At 35.4% G+C, this 21644-nt stretch overlaps 1 protein-coding gene across 2 annotated transcripts in view; it reads right to left on the bottom strand.

The window, feature by feature from the left end:
• GLRB (glycine receptor beta) overlaps positions 1 to 21644 on the bottom strand; it is a 47311-nt gene that overhangs the window by 12430 nt on the left and 13237 nt on the right. For both annotated transcript variants that reach the window (XM_005486334.4, XM_005486333.4), the window contains exons 4-9: positions 19270 to 19337; positions 12564 to 12793; positions 9462 to 9544; positions 6537 to 6677; positions 3098 to 3250; positions 571 to 863 (exon numbers count right to left, since the gene is read on the bottom strand). In XM_005486334.4, the coding sequence (XP_005486391.1) occupies positions 571 to 863; positions 3098 to 3250; positions 6537 to 6677; positions 9462 to 9544; positions 12564 to 12793; positions 19270 to 19337 (968 nt within the window). The remainder of the gene's footprint in view (positions 1 to 570; positions 864 to 3097; positions 3251 to 6536; positions 6678 to 9461; positions 9545 to 12563; positions 12794 to 19269; positions 19338 to 21644) is intronic.

Here is a 21644-nt window from a genome sequence, read left to right as displayed (position 1 = left end):
GTACATGTCATCTTTAACCATATAGTGAAATCTGACTGATTTACACATAAACGCCATCTGGCAACGAAGAAATGCAGGAACTGTTTGACACAAGCAGACAGGTCTTTTGTCTACAAATGCCTCGACTTCTGGATTTCTGGCTTCACAGGCATGCAATGCAGTGCAGCTGTGGCCATCCCAAGGAAAGCAATGAGCTGGGTGTTATTTGAGTATGCTCTCAGCAAATACTGTCTGAGAGTTCTGTCCTCTGAATAGTTACAGTTTGACAGCTGCTATTTATTATGAGAAAAACAGCAACTGTAAAGCTGCTTGCTACTTTATTTACCTGAAGCTAAGCAGCAACCATGCTGCTACTACATAAAAAGATAAATTTTTCACTTAGAACTTCTGACCCCAAATCACTAGGGACCAATTGGTCAGGCTGCTGGCCATTAGTTACCAGCATGTTTTTAATGTCATGACCCTTTCCAAGATTAAGCACTATTCAAAATTACTACAAACACTATATTCCTGGAATTGGGTTAATAGAGAAGACTGCTGATTTTGCATACAAAGCTTTGCAGCTCCTACCTGTAAAGTGCTGATGTGAACAGGAGTCCCTGTGCCATTCACAGTGTTCTTCTTGGCAGCATTTCCACCCTTCCCTTCTGCTTGCTCTGCCTTGGCAATCTTTGCTTTTTCAGCTTCAATTCTCTTTGGATTGTTTAGCATTACCTGAACCACAGCATATTCCACCAGGGATGCAAACCCAAAGAGAAGGCAAACAATCAGCCAGACATCTAAGGCCTTCACATAAGACACTTTGGGAAGTTCAGCAGCAAGAGTGGTACATTCAGATGCCAAGCTGAGCACTGAGAAAATACCTACAAAAAGAAAAAACAATATATTGAATAAGAAAACTTCCCTTCAATGACACTGGCTGTGCTCTTCCTCTGAAACAGACAATAGTGAATTGATGTTTTGCAACAGTGAATGGGACTTCACAATGTGGTTGGCGCAGCAGGTGTACAAAGTGCACATGCCTTCAGCTAATGAACAAGTTAAACAGTTAGCTAGTGCAGTTAATGATGAATTACTAATAATGATTACCTTCATTTTATAAACAGAGAAACAAATAAGTGAGGCTAAACTGGTTGTTATGGTTTCTTGTCTCATCGCACATCACACAGTTGGGAAATGGGGTTTCCAAAGACTTATCTTACAATGTGCATCTAATTCTGGGAAGGTGGAAGAGAAAAATATGATAATTAAAACAAAAAATGGAATCCTTTAAATTAGAATAGCATTGTCCCAGAAATCTAAACTGTGCTACAGCAGGAGCAATTCTCTGAATGAGCTGCTCACAAGTGTGATATTCAGACCATAGGTAAAAGGGAAGTTTTTGCTGACAAGCAAAGTTGTATGAGCAAATAAAAAAGCCTTTGTTCCCAATTCCCTGAGAAGATGAAAACGTGGAGGTGACTGAGGGTCACAGTCATTTCCTATTTGAGCTTCGAGGATCAAGAAGCAGCTTTCTAGATAAAGGGCATTTCATGAAGCCCTTATCATGAAAAATACCCACATGTGCAAAAGCTGTTAGAAGGTCACACTCATCATGGATTTCACCAATCATTTCCCCTAATAAGGCTTCCAAATGTCACCATCAACACAGGATTCATATCACAAGAGACAAATACAAGCTTGACGCCAAAGAAAGATTTCTCACAGGCTCCTGTGAAAATAGTAGCACGAAGAGCTACATTTGGAAAAAGCCAACTTTAGAAATGGCTGTCATGTAGGGAAAAATTAGTTCAATCTCCATGTTCAGAAGGTCTCATTTTGGTTTTGTGAATGCTAATGATAAAAATCTTTATTTATGAGTGGGAGGCTTAATGAAGTAGAATTGATGTCTATAAAAATGTTGGCCAAAAGGAGTCTCAACTATATTTTTTATAGTGCATGATTTTTTTTTTCATTCACAGAGATTTATTTGCTTCAGATCCATTTTAAGTAACTGAGGATGTGAAAATGTAAATTAAAATGAAACTATCTGTATTGGCCTATGAAAATATTCATTTCTACTTGATCACAAGCAACACTTTCTTTAGCTAGTGTTCCCATTTGGATTTCAGTGAGATTGATTGATATGGTATTTTATTTAGCATTAATCTCAAATGGACAATTCACTAGCTCTTAGAACACTGAAGCATAAAGAAATGTTTATGGTCATGTGATTTTAAACCACAACATTTTATAATGTTTTATTTAGAAATATGTAGTATCAATGTACCACTGCAAAGCTGGAATTTTTTTTGTTCATGGGGATAATAAAGAATGATCAGATGTGTTATCTCAGAACAGAATGATACAGCAAATACTGAACTGAATCCTCAGTGTACACTCTGGCTTACTTTCCATCTGCTGTACCTGAAGCATTCACATACAAACAGTGTACACACATCAAACAGCTCTGCACGTCTCTGAGCTCCTGGGGTCAGCAGGCCATGCCACAGCTGTAGTCCTGTGTACAACCCAATTAGTCAAGATAATATTGTTACTATTAACTCTGTGTCCTGCTATTTCATTATAAATGAAGGGCCTGCCTACTCTGCTGGGCTGAGCAGTACGACTGTATGAGCTTGAAGTACTCTCATGAAGTGAGTTTGTAATGAAATAAAGCCAGTCAGGTAACAGGAATGCTAGTTCTTTTCCAAAGATCATTTCTATCAATCTTCAGAAAGACATTTCCAATAGGTAGCTATTAAGAGCCTTACTTACTATGCTGCTTTCTTACTCATTATTCAAATGTTGGAATTCCTGTAAAATGCATATTGCCTGTGTTTGCAGCATCATTCGTGCATAGACGGATCAGATTTGTCCAGGTTGAGAGGAGTGGAGACAGTGTGCTCTTCACCCAAATGCTGGAACTAGAAGCAAGTGAAGTCTTAATGCCAAGGTGGAGTTCACAGGACTTGGAATGAGCAGAGTTCAGTGAAAATTATGAGTGGATAATGGAAGTGAAGTTGCTTTCAGGGTCCAGTGTCATGTAGCCAAAGCAACTGAGAATGGCTCAATGGTGTTACAGTGGATTGTGACAGCACATAAAAACGCAGGTTACCCAGTGGGACTCTTGCAGCACTTGCATCAGGATTGATCCAAAATGACAGCCAGGATAGAACAACAATTAGCAGTGTAGGAGCATAAACACCCATCATGTAAAATCCAACTTGTCTTCTTAAAGTGAAGATTACTTCTACACAAGTGTAATAACCTTTAAAGAAATAAATGCATTAATGTTTAATGTGTTTAGCAGATGAAAATATCTTTTCAGGTGAAAATATCTTCCAGGTCTTTTTCTGCTTAAAAGCAAAAGTTCAATGCTTTGATTTTCTTTATAAAGGTAAAGACTTTAACTTGGAAAAAAAAGAATCAAAACACAGATTTACTTGAGCACCAATTGTGGTTAGGGTGTGGTACTTTGTGCTGTAAGGAACCCTTCCACGTCTCAAAGCAGCAGGAGGCTGAAGTGACTCCCAGCTTGATGCTGGCTTCAAGATGCAGTTCAGACAAAACCAATGGAGTCTAGCAGTCCTACTAGTTTAAGCTCATCTGAAAATCCTACTTAGCATTATTTTGTGCAAAAGATGAATTAAGAAATATTAGTCCAGTAGGTTTAGAATGGAATGAGGTGAATGAATGTGACTAACCAGAGATTTCCTCAGTACTGAAAGTTGGTACAAATGACTTCTAAAATTGGTAAAGACATTCTTAAAAAGACTCTAGAAAAGCTGCAAATTTTGTAAACAAGGAAGAATGTATCAAATCTTTTAAAATTAACATCTAAAGCATACAAACTTCAGATGATGTTTAAAATGAATTCAACCCAAAACAAAGTTGCAGTTACTAGATGTTTTGCTGGAGATAACAAATGTATCAAGAAGTCTGATAACCAGAAAATAATTAATGTCCATATTTTCACTCAATTAGAAGAACTGGAATTTCTATGTTAATAGTAACACAACAGTGTTGGAAAAAGCCTGAAAACTTCAAAAACTATTCTATCACAAGAAAAAGGCATTTCTATGTTATATTGCATAAACTTAAAAATTGAAATGAGACTGTATTTATCAATCCAATTGGTGAGATGTTTATTTAGAAGATAGAATGTGTCAAAAAGTTCTCCATTTACTTTCCATATTCCATCAGTTAACTGCTGTACAATGATATGTCATCGTAAAAGTGCTGTTTGGGCATACAGACACCACAACAGCAAAACTATAAAACATTAAGGACAAACATCTTTGTGTAGAAGACACTATACTGTATTTTATAGCTCATTCCATCATCTTCAGCGATCACTTCACTGAGAAATTTTCCCTCTATAATTTATGAATGGATTCCAGACACTTTTAGGTTTTGTTTTCAAATAAGAGATGACCTTCAAAATCATTATTTGTTTGTGTTATGTAGGAAATTCATTCTGTATGCCTTCATTTGAATAACATTTCATCAGACAGAGTACGGTATCTATTGCCCTCACCATTCAGCTCAAAAGGACCTATTTGATCTGTCATAAAATTGATGAATAACAGGAAATTTGCAAATATAAATATTCAATGTATTGCTTCAAAAGAAATCCAGATTTGCTGACCCTCTTTTAACTTAGGTAAGTATGATAAAACATTAGTTGACAGAAATAGGCAGTGAAGATTAAGGGTTTTTGCAATTGTCAGGGAACTCCTATATAAGACATAATTTTGAAAATCTGCTCCTTAAAGCAAAAGCTCTCTTGATTTTCTGACAAAATTATTCAGCTCTGTGTGTGAAATGTGCTGGTAAAAATACCTTCAGCATAAGAATTTTCAAGTAAATAAAAAAATGGAGCATTGAAAACAGCCTTTGAAAATATTTCATCATACTAAATATTCAATTCTCATTACTGAAATATTAATTCTGGTTTTGGTTGTGAGATTTAATGGAGGTTCTTTACAGAATGGATTTGCAGTAAAAGAATTGCAAAAACTTTTCAAAATGGTTCCCTCATGGTCTTTCTTTAATGTTCAAAGCATACACACAGAGAATATTTTACTGAACATTTTGCACCATGTCATTGGTGGTCACAACCCGCTGAAACTTGGGAAAACACCAATAACTTTCTTTGTGTATAATTCTTAAATATTTTTTCTTCCTAAAAACGTAGGGTTCCTAAAATAGGATTCCTATCTAAAGTTTTTTAGACATTTAATTTCAGATTTAGGGCATGCCCCAAAATAATCACAATAGTATACACGTTTTACAATTTTCCCATTTGTATGGATTTCATTTGGGAACTGCAAGATCCATTTCTTTAGTTTTTACTAATTTACGTACTATTTTTTTCAGTAATTTCATTTTTTAACTAGGAACAAAATATTTCTCTCACTGCTAAGAAAGGTTTTGCCGTATTCTGAATGCCATCACTGCTAGCTGCTAGATATGCTTTCAAAAAATCAGAATTTTTCTGAAGAGACCTAATTTCTTATTATTTACAAATTATAAATCACCTATGAAGAGTGAATGAATTATGTTATCAGCATGAGATCTCACTCATTTTGCAGTTAAAAACCAAAGCTCACTTTTATTTTCATTATCTTTTCAAATTAAATTCTTAACTCTGAGATCTGCTAAGATTCCTTGAGATCTCTCCAGGCTTGGAATCTACCACAGGAGCAACTGCAAGTAACAGAGCCTCCACTTCTGCTGAATAGCCAACAGGAAACTTTCAGAGGGTCTTCAGAAACTGCAGCACCACAGACTTCTCAACTGAGTTTTAATAGAAGAGTTATTCCCATGATGTAAAAGCACAGACTAAAATACAGCTGCTCTTGTAGAGAGACCTGCGGTTGTCATAGCGTGAGTCATTTGGATATAATGGTTAGCATGAATCAATCAATGTGAAAAAGGTAAATCATTAAAAGCCAGAAAGCAGAAAACCATTGAAAAATTTGTGCCAACATTAAAACCATAATCATAGGAATAAATAAACAGAGGGCTGAGGATTGGAAGCAGCTTTCAAAAATGACAGAATTTCGAGAACAGTTAGAAAAAGGAAGAATCTGTAGGGTGAAGCATTTGGAATTACACTCTAGTACTATCCACTTATGGAAAAAAAGCCTAACCAGAAAATCAAAATTTACCCACTTTGCTGCAACTGGTATGATTCTGCATGAACAATCCTTCAGAAAAGTTTGATATTTATAAGTATAAACAGGTATTAGGACCACAGAAATAAAATGGAGATAATAAGACTATAATATCTGTAACATTTAATCTCTTCTTCAACTTGGATATTTCTATATTTGAACTAGAATAATAGTTCAAATTATTTAACTATTATTATAACAATTATTGAACTTTTATATTCACATATTAAACTTATCATTATATGCACCACTCAGTAGTTAAAAGTAATCTATTTTGTCCCAGAAAACGTGGACTGGAATATTAACCATTAACTATAAACAGTAATTGAAGGAAGCTTAGAGTTTTTTACCAAGGAAATAACTTATATTACCTACCTGTGCCTTTGTAATACTTGGTACAGTTGCCATATTCAATATCCTCCTTTTTAATATCAAACTGAGGCAGAGCAATTTTCTCTAGCTGTACAGGATCTCCAGACTGCCAGATAAACCGTAAGTCATCAGTTGTGTAACCAACTGCAAGACAAAAGTATAATAATAATTGTCTAAAGATCCACCTCAATCACAGTAAACTCTGCAAGAAAACCTAGCATATATGTATTGTATATCTTTCAGTCTTTTTCTGTTTATTTCCTGCTCAAATAAATAAATACAAAAATTAAATAATCTGCAGCTGCATTTTTATGTGGGCTGAAGTTGGGGCTTAGTGGGTGAAACATTACATTATCAGCAATATTAGGATGACTAAGAGGTATTTGTTACAGGGTGTACTTTTCACACAAAGAAAGCAAAGCAGTATTTTGCACAGCTTTCAAGCCTCCATACTCATTCATACTCTATTTCAGCAAAAATATGAACAAGATGAATTTTAATGAGTCTGAGTAACTTCAAAAGAATTTAACAACTCAATTACCGTGATGAATCTTCGTGTTTGTGTAGAACGACCACACTGCTTATTTTCTTGGATAAAAGCCCTGATTCATGGCAACATTGCCGTTCAGGAAATATTTGCCCAGGAATTAGAGCAGATGTGCAGTCCTACAGAAATCAGCTCAGTGCCTTCCTGACCCACTGAGGACAGACAGACCTCAGCAAACCTCTGAGTGCACAAATCATATTATATACACCAGCACCAAGTGAGAGGCAGTGCAAGTTAGACTCACAATATTCAAGAATAAAGCAGTATTGATTAAATATGCATAATCAGAATCATGATTTACAAGCCATTTTTTTGCTACCTTCTGTTCATTAAAGATTAACTTAATTCAAACAGAGATAATGCGTGTTAGATGGAAACACAGATGAGGAAACATAAAAACGATGGAGTTGGAATGCATCATTTTGCAGTTCAAAGCCTGAGAAAAACGTTTAAAGAGCCATTATTTTTCTGGATGCATTAGATTATTCTTTTTAATTTTTGAAAACCAGCTGTGATTAAGAAAGTGAAACTATTCATAAATGATGTCTTTATGATTCACAATAGTTTAATAAAAATCACAATGTTTCAAAGCTTCATAATATAATACACTATAAAAAATTGTTTTAATTTTTCACTCATAAAATCATTTTCACCCCATTCCAACACACAGAACATCACAAAACTGCCAAGATCCTTTATGATAACAATTACTGGAGAGTGAAAATTGTGTCTATAGAGAATATGCAGAACTGAGGATTATAACTGTGGATATGAGAACATCCTAGTAACAACTGCTGGCCTTTTTTGATTTTGAAATTTAGCAAGTAAAACCAAAATATTGATTTGAAAAAACCTAAGAATAAAACTACCAATGGCTAGCAGGGAAAACTGGAAGGACAGATAGGAAGTCATGGGTACCTTTCTTACTTTTGATAACTGAATCAAAAGGTAGAAGAAAGTTTAGTGCACAGTCTTTTCAAAGAAGCAAATTCATTGCATTTGATTATATCATCTTAGCATTATTTTTTTTAATGAGTAGTTTCTCCTTGCATGACCATACCTTTCAACTCTTGTAAAGTTAGTGGACTTGCTGGACTGAGAAACCTTTAGTGAATTTCTATTAGCATTACTAATTCCAGTTTAATCCCAAACTGACTTGAGTTTTTCATTAATAGCTTACTCCAGCTAATGTATATACATAGTAGTGATGAACAAAATTACTATGGACATACTAAAATTCTAAAGACAAATGCTGACAATCAAAACCTAAATTGTAAAACTCCATTATTATTATTATTATTATTATTATTATTATTATTATTATTATTATTATCATCATCATCATCATCATCATCATCATCATCATCATCATCATTATCATTATCATTATTATCATTATTATTATTACTATTACTATTACTACTACTACTACTACTATTACTACTACTACTACTACTACTACTACTACTATTATCCTTGTCCATATTGTGATACCCTGCCCAACTTTGGCTAACCTTACTATTTCTTCACTTGTGACTTCTCTTCCCTAACCTCACCTTTCCCACCAGACCTGCTGGAGTAAGAGCTGAACAAGTTTATATGTTACAGCAGGAGCAGACTGGAACAGGTCACCTTCCTTCTCTCTGCTTCATGCTCATCCCTATTTTGGAAAACAGAATTACCATGAAAGTGGGATCACCAAGGAATAAACGGTTGGAAAAAGCTGTAGGTGAGTAGACACCTACATACTTGGGGCATGGAAAGGAAGATGGATTTCAGAAACATTTGTCTGCAACTTACAGCATTGCATGAAGCCCTTCAGAGATGTGACCTGTCTGCCCTGTTGTAAGATTAAATCACCTGGAGACCAGGAATAGATTCCTGACTACATCCACAACACATCCTGAAGCCAGTTTCAAAAGCTTTGATACCAAATGATCTCACTGCTTTGGCATCAAATACTTTTCCTTTGGTAGTGTATCAAAGGAGTTCCAAACAATACCAATGTTTCATCAATGCAAGGGGATACATTGGGACCCCAAACCTAAAAAGCGGCACAGGTTGTGGAAGTCAAAACCATCTGGCAAAAATAATTCTTTTTTCCAAATGATATGTTTCCATTTCTCTGAGTTTATTGTAAATGCTTTTATAAAAGGCGTCAGCTATCATTCTGGTTGACAGCAAAAGCCAAAACTAAGAGTGCACAGTGCCATAACAGTAAGAAACATCTTTAGTAGGGAAATGTACATTGGTAGGAAGCAGTGAGTATCAATTTCATTATTAAAAATGTTTAGATGAAGTAAACAGAATTAATAATTTTTGTTTGATTCTCATGCATGCCTAGAAGAGAACTGTTTTTATGGACAGAGTGATTTACATACAGCTTTCCAATTGCATCTTGCAGCGCTGTGTATCCATAGGAAACAAGGTCAAGTCCAAAGGGCATGACAGTGTAATAGACAATCTGAAAATACAGAAAGGGAATTTAAAAACTGTGTGAGCTGTCAGGTAAGCAGTAGATGGCCATGGGAAACAAAACAATAAAAGGTTTTTGATTTTTGTCTTTGTAAAACAGCAGAAACAAAGTTTAGAAGTCATAATTAGCAGTTCGTAATGGAGATCTCTCTAGTATAAAATAAGACAATACAATTTTATAGATGGTTTTAAACATATAGAAGCTCACAAATTAAAGAACTACTAATACAAGCCAAAATACATATAGGTCATAGAATAACCAAACCAAATGTCCATACAGTCCAGAGTCCTGTCTCCAGCATTGGCCAACGACAGACTTCTAAAGAAGAATATGACACAGCAGCAATATGGAAGTGCTATTTTGTCAGATATCCAGCAGCATCCAAAAGCTGCAGCTCAAGGGCTTCCCAAACCAGAAGGGATGCTTCGGTATTTAAGGGAAATCAACAGATTTTTTTGTCTCCAAGAAGTTGTTTTGCTTTCAGCTGCTTTCTGGAATCTAAGTGTCCTGGTTTCACCTGGGACAGTTAGTTTTTTCCCTAGTAGCTGGCACAGGTCTCTTCTTCGTTCTTCTTATTAGAATTAGTATTAGAATTAATACTTTTATTTTGTTCTACTTTGCTGCAATTTTTAAGCTGTTCTAGACCCACAACTTCTACGGCCTTTATTTTCCTGCTTCTCCTTCCCATCCCACTGAGGCCAGGAAGAAGTGAGTGAATGGTATTTAGTTTCCAGCTGGGGTTAAATCCTGACAGCACATAAAGTTTAATATGCACAGCATATAATCTTGCAGCAAAGAATACACTCTAATCATGCCTTTTTATCTATCCTCAGTCTGTCTCATAGTTTTTTCACTGTAAAAGAAGGCAAAAAATCAATGCCCATCCATTCTCTCTGTGCCGTCCATGATTTAGAGACCTCTATGGCACTACCTCAATTATTTTGCTTTTTCCAGTGTGAAAAGTTCAGCCTTTCTCAGCTGTTCCACACCTTTGACTGTTCTTGCCTCCCCTCCTACAGCTGGAAGACCAGAATTGCATTCAGAATGTAAGTATGGCATACTTTTATGCACTGGCATGACTTTAATCACTAATACTTCCAAGAATTCAATTCACTTTCTCAAATAGTACTGAGCTATTAGCTGACATTTTCAGAGAACTATCAACTACTACTCAAAGCTAATTTTTTTGGCTGGAAATAACCAACTCTAGATCAATCAGGCTTTATGTGAAGTTAAAGTAATTTTTTCCCTCATGCATAATTTCCAGTTGTTTACATTGAATTTCATCCCATGCTTTGTTGCTTAGTCATTAGATTGACTTGTGGTTCTCACTGTTGTCTCTTATCTTTACTGTTCTGCATATTTTGGTATCATCAAATGCACTTGCAAATTCAGTTTTTCAGATGATTTATGTTGAAAAGCACAGAACACAGAATAGATTTATTTTTGGGGGGGAGTCAACTCTTTTACTTCCCCTGATGTGAGCAGTAGCTGGCTATTCCTGCATTCAGTTTCCTAATTCTTAACTATTTGTGCAAGAGCTTTCTCTCATACAAATTTTGCCATAAAGTATTTTGATAACTGGAGAGTCTTTCATTTATACATGATAATACCTCTGTAAACTAGAAACACAAGACATAGAAATTACATATTTTAAAAATGTAATCAAACCACAGTCCCTAAAATAATTCATCTTACCTGCATTCATATAATGTAAGAAAATAGTGTGCTATTAAAATAAACAGAGTATTTTTAGAATATGGCAATAATTCTTAACTTTATTGAAGCTGATTTTCTTTTTTGCACATTTTCAGAGATAGTCTTCTATCCAAAACACTCCCATTATTATTCACTCAATATTCACTAATCGTTAACCATTCCTATTGAGCTCCTTTATAAATACCTGCAACCCAGCAAAAATATTTGAAAAATATTTCAGTGTTTTATTTAACACTTGCTCTTTCAAAAGGGAAACTTCTTTTATAGAACTACAGAAGCAGCTGAAATCAAAACCAAGACCTTCAGAGCAATCAAAATGAAATGCTTTGATTGCCCAATGTATTTTCTTTTCTGATCACTGCCAGCAATAGTCTTGAGACTGATTTTTCTCACCCTGTTTTGAAATGGTAAAAAAAGAACCCAAATTCTTTCATATTGTTTCTCTTTTTTTCCATCCATTTCTACTGCAGGAAGCAATAGCTCATGTGAACCTCGCTTCTCAAGTTGTTCCCTCTTAAAGGTAATGTTGCAGTATATTCAGAAATCATTCTTATGTCTATCAGGGCAATATGTTACAGCACACACTAGAAGAAAATTCACTTCCTGTTAGAAAATTTAGCCTAATCTCTACAAACTGTAAACTATAAACTCTCCATAGCTGTAATTCACTATCACCTCCCTTTTAATCAACTAATTTGCTGGTTTAAGTGGATGACTATTTTTGTGTCATTGTGTATACCTTTGATAAACCAAGTTAAACCACCAAAAAGGTATATGTTAATTGCAATCCAATTGAACAGCAATTTGGAGGCTTCTGAAAAGAATTATATCCAGTGAGGCATAGAAATTCATCAGGATTTTTTCGCAGTACTTTTACAAAACATACATATTCACAAATTTTATAATATCTGCTTTCCCTATATCTTTAGCAAATAATCATAGTTTACTTTAGTTGCTGTAAAAATTCAAGTAGTGTGCAACATATACTGCTTTATTGAAGGCTATATTTCAGATATATTATCCACTCCACTATGCTTCTAGGAACCTAAGAAATTATCAAAAGGGTTCAAATTTAGTTAGTTCAGTGTGTTAGGTTATCATGTATATAGACATCAAATTTCTAACACTTGCAGCGCTATCATCTGATTTCTTTACACATGTTATTGCAGCATTGTTTAGAAACTGTCTCATATAAATTTCATTGTATTACAATACTAAGGCTAATACAGAATATATGCTTCACATAAAATCACTTTAAAAAACCAGTGGAAACATTTAAATAAAATACCTCATGCTGACTAGGACATCTCCATCCCGAAATATAAAAAGAAGGATATTTTCTTGTGTGACATCATGGAAGTTAGCATTTTTTTCATTTGCAAAGAATAAGTCTGGCTTCCAAAGACACTTAAACATAGTTGGGTCCACTGTCAGCGTATCTGAACCTCTCCAGTCATTGGGCAGTTTGAGTCTGGGGTCATTCCACTTCTGTCTTAGAAAGATGTTGACTCTATAATCCTGATCAGAAGAATAAACAAACATTAGACTAGCCAAAAGTCTAGCAAAAACCCCACAGAGAAATAAAACCATTCCACCAGACTTGGAAGAGAAAAAATTATGCCCTGATTTTTCTATCACAAAGACAATAATCACTATTCAAATTACATTACAAAGTATTATGTTTAACAGACTTCAGTACAAACAGATTACATCTCACTCATGGTTTTGAATACAGCAACTTTCCTTAAACAAAGGATCAAATTGCCACTCCAGAGTAATTTTTGCATTCCCTCAGTAAAAGCTCCTGTTACCCAGGCATAGAGAAAAGCATGCAGCAGGGCAGAGAGAGGCCATGGCTTGACTGCACTAAATGGCTGCAGGCAGCAGGCATGATATCACATATTTCAGGATATCCTGTGAGTGCCAATTCCAGTTTACTCTCCATTTGGTTGTGGCACTCTGATGGCAAAATTTATTATAAAAGCAGGAAACAGACCAGGTAGGTAATAGATTTTATACTAGACACCCAGAATACAGCCTCAGACCTTCTACCAGTGATCTGGGACTATCTTGGTAACAGGAAAACTGATGACAGCTTGCAACATAAATACTGAGGTAGCAGGTATGAAAGGAAAAACAGAATCAGTCTCAAAGAGACAAAAATCAAGGCTTTACAGAGGAAATCTCCTTCTGAAATCAGTAGGAATCTGGCTGAAGGAATGACAGTAGTAGAGCCATGCTCAATGAGAACCTAATTTTGCTTTTGGGAACTGGAGTAGCATGTGTCTCAGGGCAAAATGATACCCTGCACGTGCTCTGTGCTTAGTGAAAGCTGTGTGCATCCAAAGGAAGAATCTGACCTAGAATGTCAGCTAGGATTTTTCAGTCTTTTCTCTTAAGCCTTTTTGTTTTTTACATTTACATTTAAGCCAGCGCCTCTTTTTGATGTATATGTAAACAAGGCAGATCACATACAGAGATAAAGTTATTGTTGAAAAAAAAGTTAAACTAACCCTAAAAATGAATGAAAATTCTGTATGTAAGATTATTTCTATCTCCAGTCTTCACAGTTGCCTTCTATAGTGTGCTTTGCTTTTTCATAATTGTCTACTAGGTACAAAACCTCCTGAGATAAGGGCTGTGTCTTTCAGAGGAGTGAAAACACTGCTACTGCTCTAAAATTACACCAAAATGCTAGAAATATGGGAGTGAAGATTCTCAACATATTTTTGATTTGTTAATGGATTCTGCATACAAAAAAATTTTATAAAGTTTTTTACTTTCTGTGTCAATTACTCTCATGCATTTTGTTGATACAACTGAATTATCTTCTATATCTATCTATATCTATCTTATCTATACTTACTGCATTTACAGTCCAGAGCAGGTGCCATGATGAGACAGTCATCCTAACTTCAACCAGAAAGAGTCCACTTGGCTAAGACCTCATGCAGAATAATTTATTCTGATTTGCTCTGTATAGTTAAATACAGTGCCCACTTTCCCATGTCCAGTCCACCAGTTAAATCAGCCCAAGTATTTCTTTATTACACTGTACTGTGTAATATTTTTTCTTACTGCATTGTAAGGAAAAGCAAAGCATCAAAACTCAGTACTTGTTATTTGTTGGTAGTTGGTTTTGGAAAAAATATACATAGTCTGAGTCTTATTTATCCAAATACCTATATTGTCTTGCCAAGGTAAAGAAGAAGCAAAAAAATAATATAAAGTTAATATAAAGTGAATTTGTACTGGAAAGCTCTCATAGAGAAGCTTCATAATTGGAGGGAATTCCGGTCATTATCTCAGAAAGCATCTTTTCAATTATATGTAAATAATTGAAAATTTCCTTTACTTGCTTCTTGCTGAAGTTCCCATTCCATATGCACTTCTCTCAGTGAAAAAAAATACTCTAAACCATATGAGATAAATACTGCATACCATTCATGCTCACAAGCATTACACTGTTGGTTACACTGAATTCAATTTCCCCACAAAGAAGTGCATTACCCTAATTTCAAACAAAATAAGATGCCTTCTAAAAGCCATAGGCAAATGATAAGCACTGTGCAACACTTGCCTTCAGCTTACCCATTCAGTAGAAGGAGATGCTTACATCACTGAAAAGCAGAATGCACTGGCAAAATAAGAATTGGAAGTAAGATCAGGTGGATGCTATTTTATTTCCTTCCTTGCTCTATTACAAATGAACTTAAACACCAAATAATCAGATGTTTGGACATTTTAAGAACTTGAGTCTGTTCCCATTTAACTCAGAGAAAGAAAAATCTCATTAATCTAAAATGGGGAGGTTCAGGCCCAAAGTAGAGACGTTGACAGGGATACTTGGAGAGGAAGGCCACCACATACTTGGGGCAATCCAGAGAATGTAAAAAAAAGCAAAGAGATGTCACAATACAAAACTGTGGTTAGCCAGAAAACAATGTGCAAAATCTGCTTTTTGGAAGAGCATGCACCCTTAAGGCATCTGGCAGCAATAAAGACTATGATCTGGTAAGAATTTACTTTGAAAGAAGTCTGTGACCAGCCCTCTCATATTTGCACAATGAATTTTAAGATTCAGTAAGTGTATTAGAATTAGGTTGAACAGGGGCTGAAGAAACAATCTGCATGGAGCACATGGTCTTCCTGGTGTACATTTTATAAATGTTTTTTGAATTTGCAGAGTGATTGGCATTTTATAGTAAAGGAGAGTCAAATAGCAACTAAAAAGGCTGAAAGTAGGGGAAGAGGATGGAAGAGACATTCATCAACATCAGATGAGGATGGACCTGCCAGGTAGAAGGAAACACAGAAGTATTCTACAGGGCTTTGTTTTCCCATGTAACTCCAACAGAAGGCAAGTCGTTTTCAGGGAGGTTGGGAGGCATTCAAGGAAATATTTCAGAAGTCTACTAAACAGTGTGTATGTGGCCAGAAAACGACCTCGGGCCAGAAAGCAAGCATAGCCTATACATATCTCTGCAAAACAGAGCACATAGATGATCACAAAATGCACTCACATAAAGAAAGGCAGCATAATAGTGTTTCCATTTAATGAAGTAAAAAATGTCATTTTTAATATTAAAATAAGGAAACGGATTTTTTTTAATAGTCACGAATATTAAAAAGACCTTTCTGTAAGATTTTAAAGTAAAGGAGAAGGAAGAACTGGAGTTTTGTTGCTTGAGTCAGTGAAGAAAGGTCACACTGCAAGCAAAAACCTTGAACATAGATTCTGTAGACAGAAAGTCAAATCATCATTACAGAAAAAAAATTATAGCCCTAGGGGTATTTATACCAGAAACTCTCTATCCCTAGGAATCCTTGACTGGTCATCCAGTTTAAAACAGTTTCTAAATGTGACATAATCAACCTATTATACCACAATTCTGCAGTCTCAAAAAATGTGCGAAAACTCAGGAACAGAGTTAACATGGGATCCTTGACAAGGAGTCTAACGATAGAGAAGGAAGCAAGTTACAGGATTCAGGATAAAGGAAGCTTACTGGAACATAGCAGCTGTGGTGTAAGCTCTTCTCCTTTTTATCTGTATGAATTCTGATTCTCTCTGTAGTTCACAAGTTCTTTTGCTTAGTTTTTTCTAAGAAACTTGCTTGATAAGTGTGGAAGCACTGCAGTTCTCTTAAATATTGAAAACCCAACATGAACACTATCCTTTCTAAAGACAGAGCAAGCATTTGCCCTTCAGAATCTTCATGAAGGCTTGATTAAAGTGATACAGGATTCTGGGCATAGGACTCAAAAAATGGGTACTCTTTGGCTTTGAAACAAAGTATCTTCAATGATTTTCTATAAATAAATTCCCTCCTCTCTTAAATCTAAGTGGACTGTACCTCAGAAGGAGCTAATTTCAACTCTTTGAGGATGAGCCAACTGCATGGCTAAGAATATAATTACCACAGGACCAGAGGGACAGCAAGCAAGGTCTTCTCTCACTGTCACTCTACACATTTGTTTGTTGGATCTTCCACCATAACCTGTCTTCCAGTCATCTGGTACCCGTTGTTATTTTTCCCCACACTTCCATCACACAAAACAAGGAATCATTGCTTTAGCATGGCTTTACCCTGACATAGATTTTGCAAAAATTTATGAGTTCAATTATTACAGCCAGCAGTGGCTAGAGAGCAAAGCATCATCACAATAATTCATTGACTGAAAAACTTAGAAATATATTATTTCAAAGATTCTGATATCACTCCAACCAGTTTAGTAGCTTCTGGTAATTTCAGAGACAGTCTATAAATCAATACTCCTCATGATTCTCACCAATGCCAGAGAAAGTAGAGATGCAGCCAGTCACTCTCTTCTCCAACATCAAGGAACTTTTGCAGCAGTTCTGGTACTTCTGGAAATGTCTACTTTCTGAACACAAGAGGCCCCTCTGACCCTTCACCTCCAGGAAATATTTTTGGTGCCTCACCTCCAGGAAATATTTTTCCTGTGATTCAAGAAGTACAAGTCTTTTCCTATTCTAAGCGATCCATTTCTACTGTCCGGTGTATTACCCAGACCAAGTACAATCCTATCCCCAAGAGAGAAGTGATTCCTGAATATCCAGTGCCCACTGCAGCAGGAAGAGTTTTCCAAATAATACATGGAAGAACAGATTGACTGCTAATTTTGTCAGTGCTTCCTGTATTAGATTAAGGCAATCAAGAAGCAACCCAAATTTGACATAAACATGCTTAACTATCATGGTGATCAGCTAGACATAGAAATCTAAATGAAAGCATAAAATAAAGTAAGGATGGTGTCTGATATTCTCTATTACAGAGAGCATGACTTATCATACAGCACATCCTAGGAAATTTGTGAGTGACCATATCAGGAAGGTACAGACAGGCATATTTACATGGTTGTGGAGAGCATACTTTTATTTTTTGGAGGGGCTGGTGGAAGCAAATCTCTCACATTCATGTTTTGTTACTATCTGAATCTGGGTGAATTGTAAAAAAGCCTCTTTAAAAGTCATTTTTTAAAGCATGCAACTAATTTCAGAAACTTGAAAGGGCCATCTGGCCCAATATATTGGATATCTTAAGACACTTATCTCAGTCTTACTTTCCTGCTCTTCCTCCCTGCCCCTCTTTAAATTCAAGCTCTCTTTTTATTTTCAGAAATAAATCTTGTGGCCTTTGGGCAAACTTATATTTTTTCATTTTAATGTCACTTCCCACTAATACTGTTAGTTGACTTACTATCATTTGCAATCAGACATAAATCTCGGCTAGCTAAAGAAACAAATTTTTGGCCAAGCTGCTCAAAACTGTTCCAGACACCATTTATTTCAACTTGAAGTGTCTCTGCAGTCCAATTGAAATTTCATTAGGGTGACATGTAAGTTGGTTCTGAGTTTTAAGTGGGCACTTACTTCCAACAACAACAAAAATGTGTTTATTGCTTATTAGTGGCATTGTGGTTTATTGCTTCTCTGCCATTATGTGTCAGAATGCTGCCTTAGTCACAGCATTAAAAAAATAACTTAATTTTGGGAACTGCCTCAATGCCTTAGATGCAACAGGCCACCAAAGAGATCAGGGAATGCCTCAGAACTCCCACTCAGTGCATGTCTTGGTTGAGGCTTCCATGTACTGGCACGACATGGTGCACTCCCCTCTTTTTTACACAAAAGGAAAACCTGATCAGGTCAGAACATCTTCAAGAACTAAATGCATTTTTTCGCAATCTTTTTGATAGTATTTGTTGGAGACAATGTGACAAAAAAAGATCTGCAAGTCCCAAAATATCAGAAAGTACTTTGCTGAAGGAACTCATATTTTGAAACAAAAGAAGTCAAAATTGCAATGAGGATTATTTCCTCCTGTTATTGACATGCTAAAATTTTCTGGCTGAACTGGAAACACATTTTTATAAACTTCAATCCCCAGTTTATCTTTCCCACACAGTAAATAAACAGCAGGAAGGCTATGGTAATTGATAGCCTATTCCTTTACTACTGCTCCTTGTATTCCATCACAATTTATTTACATCTTCAGACCCACATAAAATAAAGAACCTATACATTTCATCCTTATGCCCCTCTGTTCTTTTTCTCTCATATACAGTCTTAGTTTGGGGTTTTTTGAATAACACACCAAGCTACCAATGTAATAACTCTCAGGAAGATCTTCAACTCATACTGTCAAATGAGTTCTTCCAGTGAACATAATAACTTATGGAAATTAGTCTAGCTTTTGCATCTTAGAAACCATGGATTTCCTTTCACGTAAATCAGATTCTAGAGCTATAGATTCTAAATCTGTGGACATATATAGAGTGAAATATATTAATAGGTTTAGGTTTACAACATAAAGCACAGTCAGACAGTAACTAACCCAATTAACTTAATTCTCAGTGTCTGCAACCACAAAAAATATTTCTGTTTTATAGTTCATAATTCTCAGTCTGAAGTTTAATTTAGTAAGAAAATCTCCATTTGTACTACATGAATTTAATTTCACTCTTACCATAGTTGTCTCTTGAATTGACCCAAAGCTGTTAATGAAGATGTTAACTGCAACATCGACTGGGATTCCTTTAAAAAAAATAATTCTAGTGAGCTACACAATCCAGTAAAGGTACATTATCTTTCATTTAAAGCTCCTTTATACTGGTATCACAATTTCACAATGTAACTTTATCTTTTTGAGTTAGTATATATACAGTTATTAAAGTCAATAGAAATCACTAAACCTCTTTTTAACCTAGAAGAAAAAGGTAAAAATAAAAATCCTTAGTCCAGAGAGCTAATCTTACAGTATTCCACTGACCATACATCTAAATTAATAGTGTTTGAATTCCACGATTTTCTGTTATCTCAGAATGGGTAAGCCAGCATTCCTTTTGCACACAGTGTAATGGATAGAGGCAATTAGTATTCCTAGCAGCAGACACTTTTAACTGTCAAGGTCATAATGACACTATCATCCCAAACTACCTGTTTATGATTTATGATGAGGTATTTCCTTATGCTTTAAGAGGATACCTCTTTGTGCAAGTAAAGTACATAAGCCTTTACCTGCCTGTAAAATATGAATACGGGCAGGTAAAATTATTGCAGCTTTCACAGTTATGTAGCCTTGGTTTGAAAGAGTTGGAAATGGTTACCAATTAACCAAGAAAAATTTCTAGAAGTCAGCAGCTGTGAAGATATTAAGATGGTCTGGATTTTTTTCTCTTTTCCACAGCCAGGATTCCTGTAGTTGAAGAGGGATGGTATGACAGCTGCTACATCTGCCCCCTGTCACCCTGCGGGAATTGATTGGCAGTCATTTAATCTGGTGTTAACAGAGAGTTATCACAGAGCAAGGAGAAGTGGCCTGATAATTGAGAGAACTAATTACGGACGACTACTTTTATTTAGTACCTCTATGGTATGAATGTCAGGATGTCCACTAGATGCAGGTATATAACTTACACTGTTACAAATACTCAGTGGGTTTCTTCCTACTTTCAGCAGCAAAAGAGATATAGGAATACATGAATACTGTTTTGACAGACTAAGCAAATACAGTGCTAAGTAACGTTTCTTCCAATAGCATGTTTGTTTGCATAAAATATTTTTACGCACATTTAATACATAAATTCAAACTCATTCTCTTGGTCACCAGAAATTTATGAACATAAAATTTCACTTCTTCAGTTAAACCAATTTGTTTGGTTTGGTTTTTTAATCAGACTATTAAAGTGTGAGGCTTTCAGTTATGCAGTAAGCAAAATATTTCTTTTAATGCCTGATGCATGAGACAGAGCACCCATCACATCACTAGTAGCCAAGAGTGTACTCTCTCTTCCAGATTTGAATAGGATGTGCCATCCAAGAAAATCACTCATGTGTGAGGAACATTTTAACATGGGCAAACTACTTGTCAGAAAATGTTCTTTTTCTTCCACCTCCTTCTGAGTTAAGATTACATGTCCTCCCTTTCCCTTCTGTCTTGATTCTTACCAGACTGCCAGAAGGGTTATCAAAAATATAAAGAAATCTGCACCATGCTTTGTGATTACAAGTTGATTATGCTGAAACACAGGTAGAGAAGAGGTTGGACATTTATTCTTTGTGACAAGACTCAGTGCTGAAAACATATAAATATGGTTCTACAGAGAATAAGAAAGAAGCAGTACACTTGCTGAGAATTGAGTTTAATAAGTTTATAAAACTGTTACATAGAACTGAAAATAGCCTCTTCAAAAGCACAATAAACATTTAAGATTTCCAAATTTTTCATACTAGTGATATTCATGTTAAAATATCTCTTAATGATCATATAATAATACGAGGAGCTTTAAAATGAAAGAGCTGTTTTATGTAAACTGCATTGCCTACATGTAATAAAATTGTCTACATCTTTTTAGTAGTACATTGATTACAGAAGGTAAATAGTCTAATTCCTTAAAAGTCTAATTTACACCATAACTTGTGTGAATTCTTAGTGGTTTGGCAGAGAATATATATTTCAACTTTTTCCTCTCATGTAAGGATTCACACACTCTACACAGAAGAATCCTGCAACATCTGACTACCAGGGAGATGTTTTAATGGCAGAAAATGTGTTTCAATGCATTACCTATATGGATTCCTGAAGTGTGAAGCTTTATAACTAAAACATCTTTAAAGGATTTAATAATTCCGTAGTTTGCTAATGGTGATACTGCTGACCCCAACTTTTTATAGTCATCTTAAAAGGATGTCTATAGAGAAATTTGGTGGTTTAAAATGCTGTAAAGCAAAGTCCAACTAAAATGTAGAGATAAAAATATATTTTAAAACTTATTCTAGAAATTCAATTTCTACACTTAAAAGTCTTTTATAAAATAAGACCAATAGTAATAAAGCATCACA

The sequence above is a fragment of the Zonotrichia albicollis genome, chromosome 5 (assembly GCF_047830755.1).
Source record: "Zonotrichia albicollis isolate bZonAlb1 chromosome 5, bZonAlb1.hap1, whole genome shotgun sequence".
Lineage (NCBI taxonomy): Eukaryota > Metazoa > Chordata > Aves > Passeriformes > Passerellidae > Zonotrichia > Zonotrichia albicollis.
The sequence above is the reverse complement of the archived record's forward strand: the minus strand, read 5'-3'. Positions and strand labels throughout refer to the sequence as shown.